This window comes from Melospiza georgiana, chromosome 3 (assembly GCF_028018845.1).
Source record: "Melospiza georgiana isolate bMelGeo1 chromosome 3, bMelGeo1.pri, whole genome shotgun sequence".
Classification (NCBI taxonomy): Eukaryota; Metazoa; Chordata; class Aves; order Passeriformes; family Passerellidae; genus Melospiza; species Melospiza georgiana.
This window is the reverse complement of record NC_080432.1, coordinates 38,967,324-38,992,913: the sequence shown is the minus strand read 5'-3', so window position 1 is coordinate 38,992,913 and position 25,590 is coordinate 38,967,324. Positions and strand designations below refer to the sequence as shown.

At 35.4% G+C, this 25,590-nt stretch overlaps 1 protein-coding gene across 1 annotated transcript in view; it reads left to right on the top strand.

Moving 5' to 3' along the window:
* Positions 1–25,590, top strand: part of LRPPRC (leucine rich pentatricopeptide repeat containing) — an 86,753-nt gene that overhangs the window by 41,904 nt on the left and 19,259 nt on the right. The window contains exons 24-29 of the mRNA XM_058021089.1: positions 6,170–6,294; positions 6,918–7,024; positions 19,416–19,484; positions 19,725–19,815; positions 22,047–22,189; positions 22,300–22,381. Of these exons, the coding sequence (XP_057877072.1) occupies positions 6,170–6,294; positions 6,918–7,024; positions 19,416–19,484; positions 19,725–19,815; positions 22,047–22,189; positions 22,300–22,381 (617 nt within the window). The remainder of the gene's footprint in view (positions 1–6,169; positions 6,295–6,917; positions 7,025–19,415; positions 19,485–19,724; positions 19,816–22,046; positions 22,190–22,299; positions 22,382–25,590) is intronic.

Here is a 25,590-nt window from a genome sequence, read left to right as displayed (position 1 = left end):
TTAGAGGTTTTTTTATTAATAAAGGAACTTTTGATGCGACTAGATTCACGAAGGAGAAAGTAGTTCCAGACTTTGGAATTGTATGGCTTGAAGTCATTGGTCCTTAACTGTAGGGGTGCCAATATAATTCATACATATAAATAAAAAGGAAAGTATGCTAATGGAGAGACTACATCTTCTCTGATGGTAGACAGAATTTGGAAGGTTTTTTCCTGCATATTTGCGTAGGAGGAATAACTGCATTTTTACTGGGGTGTTTGGTTTTTGGCAAGGGGGAGGTGTTGTGGTTTGAGGTTTGTTTGTATTTCTTAGATATGCCAAGAGAATTTTGAAAGTTATGAGTGACTGAAATAAGTGTTAGTCATTTCTTTCAGTAGTAGTGCTTATTGTTTTCCATCCTACAGCTCAGGTATCATGCTGCAATGTTGTCATTTAGCTGCAGGTCATCAGCATGACTCTGAAATAAATTCTGGGGTATTTTAAAATGTTCCGCAGTAGTGATTATACTAGTGTTTTGTTTTCTTAATTTATTTCAAACTTTTTAATTGCTTGTAAAGGAATCTGTGATTTGCTTTTGAAGACTTCAACAATTACAGGTATAAAATGTTTTCATCCACCCTTTTCTTCCAATCCTGAATATTCTTAAGTTCTTATTAAGTCCTAGTGCAAGTTAAAAGCTTTTAACAGAGCATGGAAAAGAAAAAAAATGTTGGTGGTGGACAGCATAACTTTACAAAAGCCAACATTCTAGTAGAATGGACATTTTGCCTTTAATATTCTGTGAAGTATTTAACTGAAGTAACTAGAGAAAGAACCTATGCTTACTTTACAGACTTTCTGACACTGAGTAATGGAACTATCCCCCTGCATTAAATTTTGTTTTTTATTTATGACCTTGAACAGTTTCTCAAGATGGGAAAATCACATTAAAAATTAAGACAATCCATATGGTCTTGGTCTGTCATATAATGTCATAAACCTTCCTTGGATTGTGTGAGAAAATCTGCAGGTATTTAAAGAACTTGTACTTTGTCTTAAAATATGTCTTACTTTTGAACTGATTTTTCTACCTGCTGATAATTAGAAAAACTTCTGATATCTACATCATGTAAAAATTACTAAGATTTTTAAGTATTGTGGGTTTGGCTTAAGTTCTCTACAAACTCACCTTTGAGAAAAGAAACAAAAAATAAAAAATCTTCAGGTTTGAAAATTTACTAATTCTTGTTATAAGAAGTACTCTTAAGCAGAGGGAAGAAAATTTGCAGGTTAACTTTGAAAGCATTATGTTACAGACCATATGAGTAGATTATTTTGTAGTTTTAAGTCAGGGAACACAGGCTGTTAATACCTATATCTTTAATGATAAAAAGGCTATATAGTTGGATTGTTTTTCTTTAAAAATAGTGTATTTTAATACAGCATTGTCCAGTAGAGCATTGTGTGCTCATTTGTCATTAATCTCATATAAACCCATTTTGATTAGTTTCTTATGTAGTAGACAGAGCATGAATGCAGTGCCTTGACAATTTTCCTTCTGTTGTTTTCACAGAGTTAAAATCACCTGTGATTCTTTTTGAGATCACTCTGCACCACTTACAAGTTATTTGACTTTTATATGCACTTGTAAAAACAGGCATCTTTGTAAATGAAGTGGTATTTTTAGTGGGGGACACATGTCTCTACTGGGGAGAGGTTTTTTCCTAATTTTTTTAGCAGCTTTATTTCAAATATTGTATTAAAACTCCTTATGTGTTGCAATGAAATTAGGGATGTTTGGCTCTCTTACTCCATTATTGCAATTAGGAATTTAGCATCATCAGTGCCAAAGGACAAAAGTGTCTCATTTGCCCTATGGGGACAGGACAGTGATAAGATGATTTTTCGTCAAGGATCATTGGGTCGTAATTAAGTTACATTCATGGCTATTGCTTTTTGAAGGATGATTGGTAAATGACAGGCTTCATGTGCTTGCTATGGACAGTGTTCACTAGGGTTTTTTCTCCCTCTGTCAGAAAATCCTGTTGAGTCTGATAATGTAAATGTGGCATTTTATTCTGAACAAAAGAGCAGGGAAATGAGCTATCTTGTCTAATCATTCAGTTGTTTAACACCGACTTCCAGTTTAGACTCAATTGGCTGGAAAGCACTTGACATGTGAAGTTAGTGCTGTTCCGAACGCATGTTTGAGTAAATTTTAAAGTAAGTGACAGCTAAATTGTACCTAGGGAAATTACAAAGCCTTCAACACAGTTAATTTTTTGGGGAGGATTAGTTGTAATTGCAACACCAGTCTCCTTGAAGATTCCTTAGTACAGCAAATGAACAGAAACACATTTAGCTCTTTCAAGAGCCTGTTCTCTTTTTACAGAATAATTTTTGTAAAGCTGATTGTACCTTGCTGAATTGACTTCCCTCTACACTAACATCTGCTTCAGATTTGTAGAGAGGGATTTGTTTTACCAGGCTACCCTCCACCCCCACTCCAGAGAGTCCCTTTTTTCTTTTTACCTCTCTAGTGATTTCAGGTTTGAGAGCTTTTCAATCAGTAAACCCCTTAGGTAAATTGCCACTTCACTAAAGCTTTATGCATAATGTTGCAGCACTTCATTCCAATTAAAATCAATATTTGGAGTCTTATTTTTATCAGGCAGACTCTCTGGTTGGGAAAGTTGTTTATTACAAGGAAAAGGGTTGGATTTAGTGCTACATTCTTTAAGCAAGACGGGAGTGGCTTGTTGAAAGAGAGGGGGGCTGAAATATTGGGGAATGCTATAGCCAGTCCTGCCACAGTGTATCCTGCAAACCTTCCACTTCCTGAGTAATTTTGGCTCTTCAGATAGCTTTGTGTGATTAAGATTGCCCACACAAATATTTTGGAAGATTGGACCCATAATACCTTGGACTTCGTAGCCACTCTAAACAGAAAAGTATCATAAAACTTGGTGTCTTAACTTGAACTTCAGCTGGAAAATAATGCCCAAATAGGACTCCCCTGGGGCTGCATAAAGGCCAAGCAGAATGTACTCATGGCTGAGGCTTCTTCTGTCATTCAAAAATAATAGTGTATCTTCTTTTTTAAAAGAGCAAGTTTCAAAGTGCCAGAAAAATACACCTAATCTTTAAGTGGAACAGGTCTTAGTCTTGAAAAGATAGTATTTGTGAGTGACTTAAAGCTGTAGTATCTGGCCAACTCAAAATGAAGCATGGACTGTCTGTGTTCACACTTTAAATACTGTTTATTCCAAACTGATGCCAGAAATATGGTTTTTCCAACATAGCTATGAATATATGGGCTTTTTTTTCCCTTTTTGACTAGAACCATATTAATGAAATTGTAGTTTTAGAGAAGGCTTTTAATGTCTTAGAGTAGTAAGTATCCTTGGGGAAGATAAAAGGGTGTTTGACATGCATAACTTCTTACAGAAAGGCTCCCAAATACTTTCAAATGTACAGCTGTTTGTTAGTTTGAAATCATTATGTCTAAATAGCGTTTTCTTAAATGTAGAAATTCTCTTTTGTGCAGCTCTTTTTATTATAATTGTTTCAAGAAACATATTAAAATGTTATGTCTGCTTGAAATTTGAAGCCTACAGTGAGTTCCTTATTTTTCATTTTCGAAAATGACTGTAAAAACTGCTCACAAAAGTTGCTGCTGGTACTTACTTGGAATTAACTGCAGTTTGTGACAGTTAAAAAATACTGCAGTTTGCTAAATCATAGGAGCTCAAGTACAGGCATAAGCTTGATAATTTTTTCTTTGCAGTAGTGATTTATCAAGTTGGAACTTCTCTGTGTTTTCTTGTTTTATATTTGTCTTTGTCAGTTTTAGTATTTATATGTTCTGTAAACCCCATTCTCTGGTAAACTGTGGATGACTGGTTGGTTGATTAAATGCAACTGAACAAATATATCTGATTTTAGTAGATTAAAAACAGTTGTAACAATACATCAGTGTGTAAGATACAGTACTCCTTAAACACAAACTTACTCAGCCCCTTTGAGCAGTACGTCCCAGTTACAAGTACAATATTTCAATTTATTTTTGTATCAGGTCTTTGCTGACTTTTTTTTCTCTGCATGTGCAGTATTAATGCCTTCAGAAGTATACATGTAGAGACTAGAAAACTCTTAATGCTACTGCTTGAATGACATTGCAATTATTCATTCATTTATTGATAGCTTTGACCTAAAAACAGTCACTTTAATCCTTTAGGAATACAGCTGAGACAATACTAGAGCTGTTTGAGCATCAGTCTGAAAAGCTAGATTTATCACTGAAAACTTTAATTTGAATGTATAAATGTTGTTGTGCCTCCTTAGAAATTGAGTAGTTTTCTGTAAAACTGTTTTTTTTCTAGATGTTAACTGAACTTGCATCTAAAGCAGGAGAAAAATACTGATTATATAAATCTTTATATCTGACTATGGTAACTACCATAGTATTTTGCTTTTATGACAGTAATCTAGACTGCAACATCTACTTGCAGTTTTGAAATTAACCTGTAATTTAGTCTTCACCCCAAATGACAAAAATTCAAATGACTCCATGGGGTGCCAGAAGATGCACTGTAAACAGGGCTCAGTAAGGGGGATAAGGTAGAAATACATCATCTTAGGTTCTTTTAAAGAATGCCAGTATTACTGAATAAAATTAATTCTTCCTCTGTGTTTTACTGTTAAATTTTAAAAAAATATTAGCCTAGATAATGATAGTAGTATATGGTAGTTTAGTTAGTTATTCTTTGAAAAAGCAAAATCTGTGCTGCACAAGAAATGTAGTGTGAGGAGAGGACATCTGAATTGGGCTTGTTTTAACAGTAATGTCGTGATTTGTTAAGGTTTTGTTGGTGAAAAATAACATTTTCATCATGCTTGGGAATGTAGCTTCGGGAATGTTAAATCATTATTTCGAGTCAGCATCTCAGCTGCTGTTGTTAAGTGATTTTTAATTTTTTTTTTCCCTTTGGTAACTTACATCACCCGTATCAAATAAGGCTCTTGGAATCTAAAATGCAGTCTCACTGACTGCCTGGCTACTTACATTTTGTGTGTGTGGTCTTGCTTTGTTTCTGCTTAAACCTCACCCTTCAAAGAATAATTTGACCTATTGTTTTACCAGTGTTTCTGTGGTTGTCCTTGGTTGTTTCTGGTGTTTTTGCTTTGTTTTGTTTGGTTTTGTTTCAAGATAGGGTTGTAATTCTTTGAAAAAAGGTCTGCAGCAGATGATTAAGTACAATTAGAGTTACACAATATGGAAGGTTATTTTGTATTTGTTGTTACTGTGATTGTTTTTATGACTTTCCAGTTTTGCATTTTAATTTTGTGTACTTCTGAAGGTGTTAATAGTTTGTACATAGGGGAAAATTCAGTGAAGGATTGAGGTACCAGAAATGGAAATACTCTCTGTGTTACTTCTACTTGCTGCTCAAAGGCTCCTGACAAAATGCATTTAATGCCATCTTGTACACTTACTTACCCTTACACTAGTGCCATGTCTGACATGAATAGGCCAGCATAAAACACATTTTGGTACCACACTATATTGTTGGATTAACTGCAAAAAATGTATTTTTTAAAGTAGAAAATATCTGTTGTATTCTGATTTTCATATAGAACGTAATAATGCTATAGCCCTTCCACTGTGATGGAGTGGACATCAACAGATGTTTTACAGGCACTCTGTTAAGGTGTAAAACCAGTGTAAAGCAATGTAATGAGCTGTGGTTATCTTAACTCTGGTGATCTCTGTTGAAACAAAATGTTGTGGAATAATTGTGAAGAACTTAAAAACTGGAAATGCCCAAGCATAGAGAGAGAGGTAGTAGAGTGTACACGGTATTACTTATAAATGAGAAAATAAAGCTGTTAAGCGCTTAAGTGAAATTTCCATGAAGTTTGGGTTTTGTCAAGATAGGACATAGCATAACTTAAGAATATTGCTCAGAATTTAAGTGCATCTGATGCTGAGGAACATTCACACCTTTGGCTAATTTGTAGTAAACAAGTGGTCATGGAATCAAAAACAGTAAGACTTGAGGGGGGAATAAGCACTTGGATTTTAGACTGCTAAATGAATTTTCTGTGAAATTTTCAAGATTAAAGTGCTTTCAGCATGGATTGCTCCTGCTCAGAATGTTTTTATTCTTGTTTTGTTTCTTTCCACAAGGGATGACATGCCTGCAGCTCTGGAAGCTTTAATCAGCTGTTACAAGAAGTATGGTAAAATTCTTCAACTCCATAACATCTGCTGTAAACTGGTAGAAAAAGGAGATGCTGATCTTCTGCAAAAGGGTTAGTTGCATGTACTCAAATGCTGTCTACTAATATGAAGTGTTTTCTGGGGGTTTTTCTTTCAGGATTTGTATATAATTTCTTTCAACTGAAAGAAAAAACAGTTTGTCTTAATATATTAACTTCAAAGCACTAATATGATGCCTGCATTCTTCAGATTGAAAAATTGATTGTAATTTTGAACATGGAACAGCTCTGTTTGTATAATACATCATTGAGCTCTCACAGATTAGTGCTAATACTTGTTCTAGCTATGTATGCTACTGTTAAGAAACGAATTAATAGTAACACATCACACTAACAAAACAATACATCTGTTTTTCAAATAGCTGTGCAGTTCACAAACCATATATCCTCACTTTCTATGAGCAGAGCATGCCAGTATAGTCTATTTTGTTGAATATAGTTCAAAATATAGCGCAGAAAAACATTTTAAATATACTCAGCCACAAAGCTACAACAAATTGTGTCACATGTTATAATCATTCTGTTTGTTTCAAAATTATCGCCCCGTAGCTTATCTTTTATGAGGCTTGGAAAATATTGGTGTTAGGAATGTCTGACATAAATATTGAAATGCTTCAGTATATTGAGTAAATTAATGAGTTTTGTTCTGTCTTTAGTTTCAGATTTTATAAGCAGAGAATATGGTGACATGATGGCTCTTTACGATCTCTTCTTCGCTTTCTTGCAAACAGGAAAATACAAAGAGGCCAAGAAGGTCATCGAGGTGGGATTTTAACTATAGTACTCTAATAGTGCAGCTATTTAGACTCTTAATTAGAAACATTTAAAGTTTTTAACCTTTAATTAGTCTTGTTCTGATTCATGTTAATAGAATGCAATCCCAGTAATAAAAAACCCTCGGCCGGCTTTATTTTGTATAATTGCAGTTCAGAAGAGAGACAGTCGTCTTGTACATTGAAATTGTTTCCTCACTTTTTCAAATTTTCTCTTATATATCAAAATGATATTTGCATATTAAATATCGGATTGTGGAACAATTAAATTAAACTGGCATTCCTGGGTGTAAAGTTGCTAATCCTCTTTCCGAAGGAATTCTTTGTTCTTAAAAGCACTGGAATTTAATTTGCTGCAGACCATGCTCAGATTTATTTGTAATGCTTGTCTACAAGTTAATCAGCCAAACAAGCGCTGTCTGCTACTGTTTGGCATTTAATTTAGCATTTCTTCTCTCTCTCCCTTTTTCAGGATAGTAAGCAGCTTATAGGAAGTGGTAGGTGACAAACTTGGTCTATTTAGGATTAGTATATTTTATCTAGACTTGATTGAAATTGTGCTTACTGAAATTGATAAGTCAAAGGGGCAGCTGCAGAGTCTGCCCAGATTGTGATTATTTTTTCTTCTTAACACTGTTGTATGTTTTTAAAATGCTGCATAAGTTTTTCACTTAATGTATGGGAGGAGGCATCTTGCAGAAAAAGTAATAGTTTATCCTCAGCATTTTTGTGTTACGCACATACACAACTCTAACCTAATTTTTGTTTGTTTGTTTGTTTGTTTGTTTTTTAATTTCTTGAGACAAAGAATGCTTTTCCCCCAGTTCCCCTTAGAGTATCTGAAATATTAGCTATCTCTGCTTGAATTGTCTAATGGAATTTTTGCATTTAAAAAAATCTTAACTGAAGGTCTGTTTGTTTGTCTGCCATGGAACAATAATGTCCTGCTGTAGGGTGTGTGGATATTGCTAAGCACGGTGTTGAAACATTGTATTTTTGTTCTGAGAGGTTGTTTTGGAGCTCAAATCTTACAGTACAGAAGAACAGAAATATCAGTGTCTGACAGCAGATGACACTGAGGACTTGAGTTCTTTTTACAGTGATTAAAGCATATAGGAGGTGAAAGTATGAAATCTGAGATTGGGAGTAAAATTAAAGCTAAATGAGCTAATGTTACATCATGTGATTTAGCAGCTCTTTCTTTGATATTGGCATTTAATTTCCCAGAATTTCCCTTGGTGTCTGGAGCTCAGCAATTGTGAATAGGATAATAAACAAGTTATCAAATTGTTGGGGCACTGAAACTCTTTTTTCTTAAAACATGCCAGATTCTCTCTGCAGGTATTCAGTATTTGGTGATGGATTGTGAGTTACTAATATCCACAAATCTTTAAGCATAAATCTAAACACCAAATATCTGGAGATGAAATGGACATTGTCCTGCCTTTTATGCTAGTTAAAGTATTTTTATCTAACTTTTATGAAGTATGATTTAGAGCTTTGTTTATGCTGCAGAGGAAGAGCTGTTTTAAATTACAGAATTTTTAATAGGGAATTTTCTAGGACTAGTATGCCTGTATTTTACTAGTGGAAAAAGTGTTACAAAATCAATTCTATATGGTGCATAATATTTTAAATATGCCTTTGTTATGTCACAATAAGTTAAATATTTTCAAAGAAATTGTTTCCAAAAGGGGAAGACAGAAACCTTATTGTTGATATTTTGCTGAAGAAGAAAATAGTTTGTATTGTTTTAAAACATAAGCAAGTTCTGCTTGCTCTTTGATTTGTTGCAAAGTGAAAGTCTTATTCAGTATAATGTGAAATGGTGTGTGTGTGTATGTAATATATATATATGTGTATGTATATATATAAAAAATGAGTTGTAGGTGTATTTTTTTCTCTAGTCCAGTGGGTTTTGTGACTAAATTACTGCTTTGATGGTCATCTTAGATTATTTTTCTGTCTTCTTTGCTTGTGAAATAATACTTAGTGAAGGAGATTAGTTGGTGCTGCTTTCTCTTTTAGATGCTGTTGCATGTACCTTTAGGCATATACTTTGTACCTTTAGGCATATACTTTGTACCTTTAGGCATATATTTTAATCAAGTATTGCTGGTTATGATGGTCAATTTTAGTGATTTGAAAACATCTATGGAATTCATAAAGAGTATCTAAAAGGATAGTAATAAAACTGGAAAGAAAACTCTTAAGGAGCTAAGGAAATTCCACTGTGGAGGATAATGGTTGCTTAAATGGGATTTTTACTCATTGCAGACCACTGCCTCTGCTTGCTCCTGTTTTTTTTAGAAATTAGAGATATACTATATGCTTATGTGAAACTTAATGACAAGTGCTACTTTGAAAAACTTGGAACTCAAAGGAATGAAAAAATAACTCTTAAATCTCAAATCTTTGGTAAAATGAAAGTGGGTGACAATACTGGGAAAGGACAAAGGGTAAGATTTGAGTGAGATTATAAAAATCAGGTCAGACTTGTGTATGTTACATTATCTGGCCACAAATGTGTTGTGAATGCATATATATGCAAGATCATGTCATGGGAAATAATGAGAAAGCCGAAAGCCCTGGGCTTCATCTGCTTGGTGGAGTAAAAGCAGGACTAACCAGAGAATGAGTGTGAGAAGCAGTGAAAGGTAAATACAAAGGAGATGAGGCAAAGAATTTGTCTGGCCCATGCTAGAACAGCTGGACTGAAGCATGTGGTAGTTTTGTAGTGGGAGTCTCTTCTGAGGCAATGCTGACTGGAAGAGGAGCTGTGTTTGAGAAGGCTGTGGGGGAATGCTGTTCCTGAGGCATCATGGGCTTTGTGTGACAAGGTAACAGTTTGCATTATTGTTGAACTGCCTCCTTAAGCACTTGAAAGTCTTGTTCTCAGAGACAACAGCTACAGATAAGGTAGCCTTGGTTGCTCTGTAAAGTGCCTGGAGATTCCTGAGCCCCCAAAGTTGTGCTGATAGATGCTGTTTTGCTTTACACTGAAAAAAAAGTTCTACCAATGGGTACATCCAGACATAATTGAGTCTTCTTAACTGCACCTCAACTGAGAAGTTAGCTTTGTCTTTAGTCCTTCAAAGATGATCTTGTCAAAACAAAGTTGGCACATCTCTCTTCTTGCCCCTTACTGCAAGGTCACATACTAGCTTGCTTTCCCTTGGATTGGCACAGCATGACTTCTATGTCATCAATTCTAGCTCTGGATACTTAGGATTTTTTCCCTTACTTAGAAAGGCAGCTTAATTGCCTTTTGTCCTTGAATTTTGTTTTTCATAAAGAAAAAAGGAAGTAAATTAGGTCAGTATGTTTTGCTGTTAACTAAACTACGTTAGAACCAATGTAGGCTAAAAGAAAGGGATGTGAATTTTCAATAAATGGCATTAGGGGAAAAATACGTTTTTAAAAATACCTATCCTCTGAAATGTTTTTTTATTTCAAAAATGTTTAATCAGATCTCCTTCTGGAGAGAGGTCTTACATAATTATGTGGCAAGAATATAGAATAATTGTTTGGCCTTATGTTCTTCTAAGTCTGGTTTATAAATGGTAAAAGAATATTTTAGAGCCTAGTCCACAAGATCTTTCAACTTCTTACCTCTTGCCTGTACTGGACAGTTAAAAGTCTCTTTTGTTTACTCTGCTGTTGATTGCGACTTTATTAAACAGGTGCTTAAGATCTGTACTAATGGGAAGGTCATCCAGAAGAATAGGTGAAAAAGGGAATCTTACAACACCTTGGAGGAATTTATTCCCCTTTTAACCTGTTACCCTGTTTGTTTTCATGCTGCTTGGAGGTTTACAAATTTCACTACTTAGAGTAGTTAAAATATAATGGATGTCTGCCATTTTGGTTGGATGTAATATTTTGGTCATCTCTGAATCTTTCACCAGGATCTCATGATTTGCAGCTGTTTGCATTCGTGGTGATTGAATATTTCTAGACCCACCTTTTCCCCTTCATTTACTCATGCTAAATGCAGCTATTTAAATACCCACTGAATCAGTGTGTAATGCAGCCCATGTCCAGTCTTGGCTTTTTCTGAAAAGGTTTGTGTCTCTTTCAGTACTGTAACAGTTCTGCAGCAGAGGGTCAAGCAAAGCCCAGCTGTAAATCTGCTTACTGAAAGTCTGAACCATGTTTTCATAAGCAGAACATTCCTGTGACTGAGCAGGCAAGGTAGTAAACTGATGTTAAACTATTTCTGTGCTGTATCAGTAAAATCATTGCACCTTAAATGAAGTTTCATTGTACTGGAAAATACTTACCTGAATAAACCAAAACAAGCCTGTTCAGAATCATGTATCAGGTCACTTGCATTTTAAATTGGGAGCTTATGGATCCCTCTGATAGGAAGTAGGAGTTGGTAGCAGTGTTCCACTGTCTTTGTGTTATTCCACAGATCATCTTGAAATCTTTCTAGATCAAATTACTTGAGCTGTTAAAATAACAGCTGTTAATTTGCTCCTTCAGTGAAAGAGTGAAAGTTCTCATTCCTGCTGTGGTTTTGGTTTTGCTGGAACTGAAGGCAAAGATTGGAATACAGGGAAAGATCTCAGAACTGTGTGGCAGAGTTTTTGAGGAGAAGTTCAACCTATTTTGTTTCCATTAGAGGAGCCTTCCTTGAAAATGGCCATGGATAGTGCATGGCTTCAGAATTCCTTAAACCAAATTTTAACCAAGTGTGATACTATCTTCATCTACTCTTATACTAAATATGTTGTTTATATTGAATAATTAGATTTATCATACTGTATCCCACATATGTTGAGACATTAGTATGAAGAATTCAGGATCAAATGGTTGTGAAATAGCTTAATGAAATGTGTTCCATTGTGGAGAAATGTAGGAAAAGGCATTTGCTGCTGCAGTCTGGGACCTGAGGAAAGAGCTGTTTTGGGTGAGTTCAGTGTACAGGAATATATCTATCAACAGATGTCAAGTTAATTTAAGAGGTAAATAGATTTAAGCAAAGAATTGTGACATTCATTGTCAGCAGACCTCAAGATACCAGTAGCCTTTGGATTTAATCTGCCATAAAGACAATGAGAATATTTCTACATGATATTGAGAGATTACAACCTTCTTTCATCCAGATTGCTTTTTTTAAGAGTCTGCATCATAAAATTGCATCCTGATTTTATGCTGGAGATGAACTACCAGGAGAAGATGCTTTCTTGATTTGTGACAGCAGGGTTGGGGGAGTGAGGGGGTGCATCAGTTATGTGTAATTTAGTGATGGTTTATATCTAGTCTCTGAATTTATTTACAAAGACTTAATTTTGGTCCTGTTGAGAAGAGAGTGGACATGATTTAAACAAAATTTAAATGTTTGTGAACAAGGTTGTATGAGATAATGGTGGTCTGAGATTTAGGAATAGTTGGTAGGAGGTGCCATAGCTTTTATTAGACTAACTATATACAACTGAGACAGAGGGGAAAGAGCTTTTAAGCATGCAAGCCCTATACAAGAAAAGATTAATTTTTTAAATTATTGCTATTGAGTCCTATTAGTCCAGTAAAATCATTACTTCTCCTTCTGTAACTGGACTCTGATACAGTTAGTTATTAGTGAACTTGGATTTTCTTTCCATGCACCAATGTATGTAGGGTAATTTAAAATGGGGTGCTTACTAGTTCAGTGCACGTTATTTTTCAGAAGTTCCTAAGTATTCCTTTCTTACAGGGAAGGGATATGTTTCAAATAAGTAAATTTGGTAAAGGAGATGACTACTGAAAAAATTCCTTCCCAAAAGGAAGGCAGTAATGCATTCAGAATGTGGGATTATGGCAAGATCTGTGCTTGTTTTCTTAGCTCCTGGGACTTTGTGTTAGAAGGAAGAGGTTTATAGTGCTTTTTTTTTTTTTTTTTTTTCATTCATCATACACTGTAAAACTACATTACGAGGCCAAGAGCAAATTTTTGCTCTGTTTTGAGTCTAGGATAACCTTGAGGAATTTGTTTTAAGCAGAGTTTTTGTGTGTTTTTTGTGTCACCTTTTCTTCCAGTGTAGTTATTGTTGGGAATGTCTACTGATTTTGTTTTTTTTTGTAATAGTATTTTACCGCATAATTGATCTTGGAAAACTTACTGTAAATGTAGAATATTCCAATAGTGATTAAATCTACATCAGTTTCACTTGTCTTGAGAACAATAAAGTTGTAGAACTCTATCCTACTTTTATTTAGTATTTTTGGAAAATAATCTACTTGCCTGACATTTTTCTCCAGGTTTACCTAAAATATAGCCGTGTGTATTTCTCTTTCAAGTGAAATAAATTAAATCATGAGTATTTACTCAACAGATTCTTGCCTTGGTAAAGTCAGTGAACTGTGAAACTGACAGAAGCTTTGAAGCAAATACATATGTAGGAAGAAAAAAGCCACAAACCAGCAGTACAAACTTAACCAGTGGGGACTGTAAACTTTGTATTTTCTTACTGTCAACTTCTGCTGCTTTTTACATCAAAATTGACCTAGTAGAAGTTGACTGGTTGCCATCTTGTGTGATTTTAGAAGAGGAGAGCAATAGCTTGAATTCTCATCAGTCTCAGGAGAATAGTTAGTGAGGATAGATGTGTAGGCATGTGTCCCTTTGTCTTTCATTAACTATCTGGTACTGCAAATAAAATATCAAATACACTTTAGCTGAGCAGGCTTTGAAGGCATGACTTGCAGTGGAGCAGCTCATAAGTTTCGATATTGCAGTACTGCATTAGGGTACGTGCCCTCATTATCAAACATGAAAAGTAGACATATTGAAGGTACAGATATCATTGTTTTCAAGCTTACATACAGTTATCTCTTGCCCAAAAAGTTGAACAAGAGTCCACATATTTTGGATGAGTTTCTCTTTAAAGAATTCTGTGTTATAGGGGTTGTATTTTGTTTAGTCATGTTTAGTTCTGGGCAAAGTTGCTTATAAGAAGAAAAGAAATTACTCATTTTTTAGAGAGTTTGCAAGGTTTTCTTTTGTTTAGAAAGAGTGAAGTGAGTGAGGGTGTCATGCTGTGCTATCACCAAAAAAGCCATTTTTGAAGTCATTGAAGACTACTTTCAAAGTGGAAAATGAACTTGTAGAAAAAGTATTGCTTCCATTGCCAGCCATAAACAGCCGTAGCTGTAATGCCATCCTGGTAGCACAATGACTTAAATAATAGCTGAGCTAGGAGAGCACTAATGTGTTTTGTTGGGCAGTTGGTATGATTGCAACAGGAAAGGATGCTCTTTGAGGCACAGGTTATTTTTAGATCGCTCAATCTCTAAAGCTGGATCTTTTGTGAGCTTCTGGACTATTGCATAAAATTAGAGCCAATAATCAAAATAGGGTTTTTTTCCTGTATATTTAACAATGATACTTCACTTGGACTTTGCAATGATGACTATAGTGGGAGAAATACAGCAAAGTGATGTGCCTGCATACATATGAACTCAAGATGTAAGATTACTTTTAAAAATAATATAAAGATGTTAATTGGTATTTTTAAAAAACTCATGCATTGTTATTTGAAAGTAAAGGAGTGTTTAGCAGGAGGAAAAAATAATAGAAGTTTAAAATAGTTTTAACCATCTCAGTCAACACTTATAGACTAGGATGGCTACATGAGGTACAGAAATTTTATTTATATTCTTTTGATTAAGAGGTGCACCTACTGCTTAGCAGAAGTGAAGACTTCTGCTACAAGTTTTAACCTAAGAGAAGATTCAAGGAAAACATCCAGTGTTTATATTGTAAACAACTTTGTTCAAATAACCTGCTATGCAAAAATATTCCAGGCTTCATTAAAGCTGTATGGAATTAGTGAGATTTTCCTAGACATTTTTGTGGAATCAGGGAAAAATCTGTCTTTAAATTAAGAACTTCCCATCAAGTGTTCTGTTTTCCATGGTGCTTATGTTGGGGAGAGCTGTTAGGAATGACACACATCAGTTCCTATAGCTGTCTGCCCAAGGCTGTCTGCTTGGAGGAGTAAAGCATTTTCCTGCAAGACATTGCTTTGGCATCTCAATCTCAGTAACTGGTTCTGGTACTGGTAGCATAAGTCTCTTATTGCTGCTGATGTAACTCTTCATGAAATGTTCTTCTTCCTCTAGCAGCATTAGCTGTCTCTTACTATTACTGGATTTTTCAGCTGCAAAGAGAGGAATGAATGGATCTGTCCTTCCAAAGAACACCATCAGGAAGTGCAACATGGGTGGCTTCTATAAAATTTGCCAGTTTCTTTCCAATATGTTTGTATTAGTGATTATAGTAGAACTGTTTCCCTAAGAAAAGACTGGACTTTTTGCAAACAAAATGCAGAAATTTTGAAGTAAATGTAAACTGGGTAAGGTGGTTGGGGTTAAACTTGAATAGTTAGAATTGATGTGTTATTCACAGTGCAGTTATGAAAGGCTAGAAAAAGTTGACTGCTATATGTAAGAATTATTTTGCCAAACAGGCACAGTGGTCATTTGTGAACGTGCAGCATTGCAAGGTTAAAACAGAAGCTCTCCATCTCGTGTCACATATATGCCAAATGAAAAATGCTGCTGCTGGTTTTTAAACAGTTATGCAACCTAAGCCAGCAAAAGTGGCACTGTTTTGGGGCAGTTCTCAACTTTTAGTTTGCTGAAAGTCATCTTTTTGAAAAGGACTCAACTTCTGGTCTGTATGTTGTCTTTTGTGGTTTTTCTCTGTAAGTTTTGTGTTTAAAAAGAAAAAGTTTGGTTTAGGCAAGTGGAGAGGAGTAAATAAATATTTTCATATGTCTTCTGTAATTTTTAAAACTTTTTTGTTAGAAAAGCTTTTTTGAAAGTAAAAAACCAGTATGGCTCTATTGGCTGTAGCAGTTACAGAATACTAAGGTAAACAGAACTTGAATATTTCTATTGTTATTTTAAAATCTGGAAGAACATCTCATAGATTCCTCTCTGACAGGTCACTATTTTTCCAGACAATCTGTTTTCTTTCAGCTGTAATAGGTAGAAATTAGCTCAAATAAAACTGTTAGTACAGAAAATCTGCTGATTGGACCCCTTCAATCACCTGAACTGACTGGTTCTCAGAAGGAGGAGAACAAATCAAATGCTCTCAGTGTGTTAGGACTGTTGAATGATTTTTATTGCTTCTTCACAAGAGTTCTTCCAAAGATGCAGCATATTTATCCCTTTCTGGTTAGTGTTCCTTTCTGTGTGTGAAGGTGCAGAATCAGTGAGTAAATTGGCATGGGTGTAAGTGTAGAATAAGTGTAATTCTCATAGAATCACACAATATGCTGAGTTGGAAGGGGCCCATCTGCATCATCGAGTCCCCCTCCTGGCCCTGTGTAGGACACCCCAAGAATCACATCACATGTAAGTTCTGGTCAAAACTCTGGGCTGATTTCTGTAGGAGATGCAATGAAGTAGCTGAATTCTGCTCAGCCTAGAGAAGAGTCAAGGAATTATTTTATATACTAATCATTAAATTAGTATGAAATTGAGATATTAAAGAAAAATCAGTTGTATATTGTCTTCTAATACAAAATCCAAGCTAGTAGAAGTTAGACTGAAAGCAGTCAGAAGTGGTTTACTTTGGTTGCTCTCTGCAGAAGGTGGTGGAGGCAACCCATTGCCAAAAGATCTTCTGAATAAATCTTAAGGGGTTTTAGGGGAACCAGAAGAGCACATGGAAGAGAAATAACTTACTAGAATAATCCACTCAACCTCAGGTAGTTGGAGAGTGGAAGAGCACTAAAGGGAAAGTATTGCTGTGTTTCCTGACATTTTATATTCTCCTGTTGTTACTGTTACAGAGAGGATAACAAGGTTTGATTTAGTACAGTACAACTGTTTTCTATTTCAAAAGAATGTAAAAGCCAGAAATCTGTGTTTGGTTTATATGCTGGATGAATTGCATGAGACTCTCAAAAAAGCCCAAGAAAACAAAGAAACCACTAAGACTCGATATAGATGTATTTTTTTAATTTAGTCCATTGAAACAAGCAAGATTGAAATTGTAAATAGGAATTTGGAAGAGTGATTGTAGTTTTTTACTTAATTTTTCTTTATTCCTTGCATTCTCTTATTCTTTATTTCAGTCTGCTGTATCGTGGAAACACTGCTTGCTGCTAAATGCAATGTTTAAAATTCCCTAAGATTGTAAAGGATAAGCTGCAAATATGGACTATCAGGCAAGCCCTGGAGATTTAGTTAATCTGACCTAGATGTTCTTTTGATGATTGAGACCTGCAGTATGTGAAAACACTTCTCAATTTCAAAATGAAACACAAGGATATCTGTTGTATAACTCAGCTGTCCTTGTAGTGACAGACACATCAATCATTTCTGAACAGGAAAGGATTTACTATAAAAAGTTTGTAGCTTTCGAGCTGTTGAGTTCATTGGCATTCGGATCAGCAGTGATATTGGAAGTTGTAAGTGAATTCAGCATTTGAATTTTACCATGTCCTAAAGAGGATTAGCTACAAATGCAGGCAACATACTTCTTTCTTTTTCATTTTCAAGAGCCTGTTGTGTATCAAGAGCCTGTTGTGTAAGATGTTAATTCTTGACTTAGTTTTCAGCATATTTTATGTGAAACTGCTTGGTAGCTTTTAAAAAAGCACTGAACAGTACCTATAAGTATAAATAACTGTGAGGAGGGGAAAAACCCAAACAAACAAGTAATTGGAAAAAAAGCACGTACCTGGAAAGCCGTGTTCATATATACCACTTTGAATATGTGGGAAGACACAATTTTTCTGTAACCTTCTGGGCTGAGACTGTTCTAACAGTACAGCTAAACACCCAGAGATGCTCCATGTTGAGGAGCTATGGGATTAGCATCCTGTTTTTAGCAAACCCTTGCATTGACTTCATAGAATGGTTGGGTAGTTGGTAGGATTATGTGGCCCAACATTTACTCTGCAGAACACTGTTTGCTATATATTTAGCAAAATTTAAGACTTTTCACTGAAATTTTGCATGCTGGTTTTCTGGTGTATGCTGAATTATTTCAGAAAGAGGCAAGGGTAGTAATTCTGCACTTGGAGACCATGGGAAAAGGAAATAATTTCTGTTTAAAAGAGAGAAGGTAAATTCACATTTTCAATAGTAGTTGTTTCCACTGTTTTGCAACTGAAACTTAATATTTCTCACAGCATTTTGTTCAAACTGCCTCTTTTGTGCAAAGTGGCATTCAAATTTTTAACTTGCACGTCACATTTAAACTGTAGAGATTTCTTACAATATGAAAACCTAAAAGCCTTCAAGAGTCAAAACGCATGTTTCTCTGTAGGGGTGAACAGACATTTCCTTGGAATTACTTTAAGCCTAATGTGAATCTGGACATTTGAAATAAAAAACAGAGTTTACTCTGTAAATTATATTTGTGCTAAGACAAGGTAGTATAAAGCCCGGAAATCCAAGTATCTATGGGAGGGAAAGCCAAGAGGTAAAAATTATGGATGCTTTGCACACATTTTGTTGTAACCTTTTTTTAAATATGTTGGACATGAGTAGGTAGAATGTATGATGTATCTCTTAAAAAAAAATTGACTTTTCCTATCTTTATTTATGAATTTACTTAAGTTGAGGAGCTGCTGTTTTGATTATGGTATATGGTGCTGGGAAGGCACAATGTGGTTTTCTATACCAGATGGAGTTTCAAGGATTGAAACCTTTCCTTTGAGCATGTGTAGCTACCATGTAGCTGCAGTCTGCTTGAAACAACAAAGGAATGAATGAGCAAAGGCTCACAACCTGGAAAAGTCAGTAACACAAAGAACTGTGGCATGCTGACAATTACACATCAGTTCCTCTATGTATGCACACATAAGGGTAAGCTTTGAGTGTCTTAGCTTTAGGAGTAAATCTAGAGCCTTCTGTTCTGGAGTAGGAAATGCCCTGTGGTTCCTGTAGCTGGTATCTGTACAGTATATTGGCGTCACCAAATGGTGATGGTGCAGTTCAGAAATGTGGTTCTCTAGCTGCTAGGTTGCAGTGGTGCTGAAAACAAATATTTCATGGTGAAGACAGTTTAGAAATATTTGGTGTAATTCTTTACCAGGTGTAATACAAAGGATTACTTTAGGTAGGAGCAATAATACCCTATTAATGTGATGATAGAAGTTATTTAATGTTTCAGTTCATCTGAAATGTATTTTAAATGAACTCTCTCAGCAGTGTTCAACCAAAAAGGAGACTGTCTTGAATAAGATGACTGTAATTTTTATGTCTCTTAAATGCAACTTAACTACAAGTTCACAAATAATCATGTTTTCATTTAGATTTCAAAAAACAAACAATAGCTATGAAGTTTCTTTATGAATACCTGTATTATGTTTATTTTCCCTTAGAATGTTCTATGTGCAGTAATGTATTTCTTGTGGAAATATTTTACAGACTCCTGGCTTGAGAGCACACTCTGGAAGATTGAAGTGGTTTGCACAAAAGTGTATATTAAATAAACAGGTATGACTTGTATGATGTGTTCTATGGAACTGTCATTTTATTCCAGGAAAAATTGTTTTGAAGTATTTTCTCACTTGATTTTTGTTTGTGAAAGGACATATGACAGGCTGGTGAGATGAACTTAATGCTGGTGTATACTTAAATACTATTTTAGCTGAATGCACGCAGCATATATGGACACATATATAGAAAAATAATTGTTTGGCTGAGGTATAACTGAGCTCTTTCTTCTTTTTGAAGATGGAAACTTTGGAACAGTTGGTAGAATCAACTCGAAATCTGTTTGAGTGCGATAGAGATGAGATGTACTACCACCTGCTCCAAATGTGTGGTAAGTGAGCTCAAGACCTTATCCATATTTCTGATCTGGTTTCCTTTGTGGTTGGAAATGGGACATAACCCTGGAGAGAAGATGTGTCTTGATACACAATTAGTCTGGCTAGCATTTCTGAGGCATCTTGTGGGGGAGGAGACGGCAGGGGTTTGGTTTTTTCATCTGCAGACCTGAACGCTTAGTTAGTATAGTGTGTGTGTGTGTGTTTGGCTTTCAATGTGCTTAGAGAAGAGAAGAAATCCTGTTCATCTATTATCTTCATAACTGGTAAAAATTGAGGGTCTCCTGTAATTGGATCTGGTTCTTCAAGGTGCATATATTTTTAAAATTTACTTACTTTTCCCAAGCCACAACCTAACTTTTGCATCGCTTATTGTCATGAAACAGTTTTGAAAACTGAAACTTCATTTCTATGCTGCAGACTTAGTGGAGGATGTGTTTATGAGGTTTTCATTCCTCTTTTTGTGTTTTTTAAGTCTATGTTGGTTTTGTTATTCAGTGTATTTTACTGTATTAAAAAGGATTACAATTTTTGAGATTTGTTTTAAGGTACTGAAAAAATACATTGTATTCAGACTAGATATGGAGCACTATTGGGTATGGAGCACTACACAGTAAATTGGGACATAAAGCATTGTAGGGATTTCTGTGTACTTCAGTAAAGTATGTACATATATCTGTATATTATTGACCTGTTACAGATGTTTGATATGTCTGGAAAACTTGCTTTTGAATTTTTAATAATTTTAGGCTGTTCTCTATGTATGTTTTTGGTTGGGTGGGACTTGATGCAGCCCTCTTCCCTACTGCATGAGTACTTGCACAAAAAAATGCGACCAGAGACCCCATGAGAATTTTGCTGCTTTTCATTTCCTGAAGCCTTGGAAAGCTTCAAAGAAAACCACTGTTACTTAAGTCTGGCTTTACACATACTGGTTCACCATCAAAAATCAAATAGGCCTGAAAATCAATGTTGTCTCAACAGGGAGAGAACCTTCCTATTTCTCCACTCATCCTGTTCACCTCTGGCAGTGACTAAGTCTGACAGTGTGCCTGCTAGGAAGAGAATCTAAGAAGATACAATTCATCAAATTCTGTCATGCAAAATCTTCAGTCTTCTTTCAGAAGACAGAACCAATTCCATCTATTCAAAGAAGTGGAAAAACATTTGTGGGTTTCTGTCACCATGAAAGACAAAAGCCGTGCATAATCCTGCTTTCAACCATTTTAGATTACCTATCAAAGCTGCCCCATGCACAACTACAGCAGGACTGTTATTGTGTACCAAAATCATAACTTCAGATCTATTTTGAGCATATAAAGAAAACCCTACCATCTAGTCCAGGCAGTAATCAAAAAAGCTGAAAACAAGGATTTGATTATCACAGAATAATTTATACTGGAGAAAACCTCAGGAGTTTTCCTGAAGTTAAGATAGCTCCAAAGTCAGATCACATCAAAGCCTGTTTAGCTACGGTTTGGGTGCCTTCAGCAGTGGAGATCAGAGAGCCTTTCTGAACAGCCTGATCCAGTATTTGTTCATTCTCCAATACTCCATTGCTGTAGCTGTGAAATGTCACCTTCTGCCCTTTGCTGTGCGCTTGTGAGGACAGACTGACTCGAGTCGGTGAAAAATTTACAAGATTTGCATGTATAGCAGGAGAGCAAAACCTGATTTGAATGAAATGCCAAGGCAGTTTATTGAGAAGGATGTTTCTGCTTTAAAGAGCTCATTTTTACCAGGGTGTAAATCAGTAGTGACTGAGAGTCATCAATGCTTCACAATTGGTGACTGCAAAGCTAGAAAATGTAAAGGCAACAGCAAAGCACATGCTGTAGGTAGTTAGATGATAGCTAAGCATTTTCTTACATGAAGTCCAGATTTCTGTTTATCTGCAGTTGTGTACAGTGATGCATATATAAATTTAAATGAACAGTCTAGAACAATAGAACTGATGAGCTGGGATGATCACCTCTGCACTACTTTTGAGCTGATTTCTCATTTATCTGAAAATCCATACAATCCTTGGGGGGTTTTTCTGGCATCCTCTAGGTATTAAAATAGTTTAAAACTTCAAACTGATGATTGTATGAAGCAGAAGTACATGATTAATTGATTTACATTATTAATTGATGGATTATTTTCCAAAGACATAATTTTGAATTACCTTAGATATGCATGCATATTCTAAATGTGCTTTTATCTGAAGATTTTTATCTTGTTTCAGACAGCAACAAGGACTGGGGAAAGGCTGAAGCTATTTGGACTAAAATTCAAGAAGAAAATATTGTTCCTCGTGAGAAGACACTAATCTTACTTGCTGATATATTTGAGAAAAATGGTCAGGTTGTTCCATTTGAGATACCTAAGGTAAGTCGAGTTTAACTTTCCTAGTTAACAACACTTAGGAATATATTTCTTCTTATTAAAAACACTAACAGATATCATTACAGTAATTGAAATGTTTGCTTCTTTTAAAGGATAGGCCTGAAGATAGCAGCAGTGCTTCTACTGGGGAAGAACTGAAAATACAGATGCTTTGCAAGAAAAATAAAGCAAAAGGTAAACTGAAATCCACTGTGGGTTTTTCCCCTGCCATGTTAATTTTAAGGTTTCAATTAACTGCAGAGCTCTTCTGTGCAAACTTCCCAGTTTCTGCGAAAAACAGAATTAATTTCTGCATGGACCTTTGCCTTCGTATATAGAAGAGCAGAGTATATTTCAGTGCCATTCCTTTGATTTGGTCTGTGATTAATCATTGGAAATCCATCGCTATCCATCTCATTCCAAAGCAGAGTGACAGTAGAAGAAATAGCTTTACTGGGCCTTGCAAAATGGGGAGGAAATCACAGAATCCCTGAATGCCTCAGCTTGGAAAGGTGGATCATCTGGTCCAGCCTTTTTGCTCAGGCAGTCTCACCCTTGAGCACATGGAACAGGATCCTTGAATATCTCCAATGATGAGACTCCAACACCTCTCTGGGAATCTGTTCCAGAGTTCAGTCACCAGCACAAGTCATATTTAGGGGAAACCTCCTGTGCATCAGTTTCTGCCCATTGCCTCTTGTCCTATTGCTCTGCCCCACCGAGAAGAGCCTTGGTCCCAATCAGTTCATTTCTAGTATTTAACAAGGTGCAGAGCATTTGAATGTTCTGGAAATACATATTTTCTTTGTTTATATTATAGTAAATAAATAGGCACCTTAGTTGAAAGCGGTATAGAAAATAGAATTCAGTAGGTTTAAAAATTATATTTGCTGAATGAGGAAGATTTATAAATGCAAGACACCTAGTAATTTTCTTCTCTAAGTGTAATCAGTATATATTATGGGTTGGACACAGATTTTTAAGCTCTGAGTTTTAACAGAAGAATGTATCAGTCATTCAGACATTTAAGTTACATTGTTAGTGAAATTACCATCTAGAGTTACTCAGTCTAAATATTCAGTTTATTTAGATTAGTAGTCCAGAGTTGAGTCTGGACATTCTGCATATTGGGAGTGCAGTACCATGTTATGTGTATGAAATTATGAATCATGTATTGTGGCAGACATCATGTTTTCAGGAAATTCTTCATGCTGCTAACTGTTGGGTATCATAAAAAGATGAGAAATGAAGAAATGTTGTCATTGAAAATCAGATGAAATCAAGGGAATGTGCTTCATGACATTTTCACTGGGAAAGTGTCCTGTGCCTTTGATATCATAAATGATCAAGTGAATAGCAGGAAGAAACTAAATAGCTGCCTTAGACTTGACAGGGAGACTAGTTTAAAACAAAAATATAAAATAATACTTCTGTGATGACTTCAGATATTGAACTTAGCAACAAATCACTTCTGCATATTCTTTTATTTAAAGGTGCAATATTTGAGAGAAGGTGGTCAAGAGCTATTAAAAATGAAGGGGAAAAAATGTTCCAACTATGTTGGAAAACAATTTGTCTTGGAAAACTGTTCTCTTGGCCTTAGAAAAAACCTAAAAAAAAAAAAAAAGAGTTGTTGCTTTTTTTATATAACAGTATCATGTAATTTTGGTGTGAATGTAATGGGGCAGCTTTCTGATGGGAAAAAGATTAACTCAATCTAGTTATGTAACTATTCAGTGAACTTTCCAAGTCTGACACGTTTTGATAATCTGTTCTCCAAAGTGCTTGATTTATGCAAAGTCATATTTTCATCTTTGTCTTGATTTCTCAGTGTGAGAACTTGACTCTAGGGGATCGTGTAACACATATCCCAAACAGTCACAATTACTGAAACAGATTTGACTGTCTTGAGAACTGAGACTTTCTTGGCAAGTTGTCACTTTTCTAACAAATCTCTCTGCTTGAAATAGCTGGTATAGCACAATATGATTTTGAAACCAAGAAATTTCTCTTTTGAATGCTAATATATTTTAATAATTTTAGATGCCTTCTGAAGAAGTAATAAGCTGATAATACCTGATCCAGGGATATGTCTCAGTTCAAAATTGATCCAGGTATACTTCAAACATGCAAAATGAAGTTAAGAAAAAAATCTGAACAGGATGGTCATAGGACTGACATACACAACAAAATTGATAGAAATATTTTTAATTCTTCATTGAAGTAGTCATTACAGAAAAACCTGAAAATTAAATACATTTCCTTGTAGAAGGAGATCTTAGAATGTTATGGACTCTGATAATTGTTAGTAACATATACCCGACATCTTGACCACTAGGGGCCAGGTCCATTTCTGTACCCAACTGATTAAAGTAATATTTAAACACAGGGTGAAATCCTAGTTCAGTCTGAAGACAGCAAAGCTTTTGCAGGAAAACATAAGGAAATTTTGTCATTAAAAAAATAGAATTCAAACAGACATTTATGAGCAGAAAGGCCAAACCTATCACCAGTCAGCTACATTTTTGTAAATAATTAGTTGCATTTGTAGCAGGTTATACCAGTCAGAGGGGTATTGTTTTTGTTGACTGTGTTTACTGGTCTGCTACTACCTCAGCTTTCAGAGCAGTGGATCCAGTGATCAGCATCTGAGCAGGCAAGAGAGTTCATCAATCACATTGCTGCAGGCCAAACTAACTTCAGACCTCTAAGTAAAAGTGGGGGAGGATTTCAGGACTTTTCTTATGTAGTCCTGTTGTTGTTCATTGCTCTTTTGGTTGACAGTGCAGTCACTCTTGTAATGTCAGACTCTCTTGTGAAACTGAAATACACAGAAGTTAATTTAATCTTTACTGAGATGCTGTTACCCTTTATTTCTCTTCATATATATATTTAACAACGTTTCAAGCATACAGAGTACATTATGCATGGCTGTGGTAATTCTAACTTGGTGTAGGAGTCTGTGTGATGTAAATAATAAGTTTTATGCATTTCTTTGCCTGCAGTTCAGGAGATTTTTGTATATGCTTGTTGGCTAAAGAAGTTAAGATGCAAACTGAAAGGCATACCAACAGTTTTGATTAAAATTCCATAACCTGCTGTACTAAGTGCAATTAGTATAACGCTTCTTATGACATTAAGATTCAATTGAGTTGTCATTATCTTTACTTTCAAAGTAGAAGAAAAAAGCTTAATGCTTATCTGTGAAATTTGTGGTGATAGTCCAACTATTTCTGATAAGTTTTAAGGGTTACTGTGGCTGTGATTTGAACTAGCAAAGGAATTACTTCATGAGTCATTAAAATATACATGCAGTCACTGTTTAGATGTAAAAGGTCATTTATGGTTCTTAACACAGCTTTCTAGCATATGTTACAGCGTGGATGGCAGTTCTAGCTGCATGT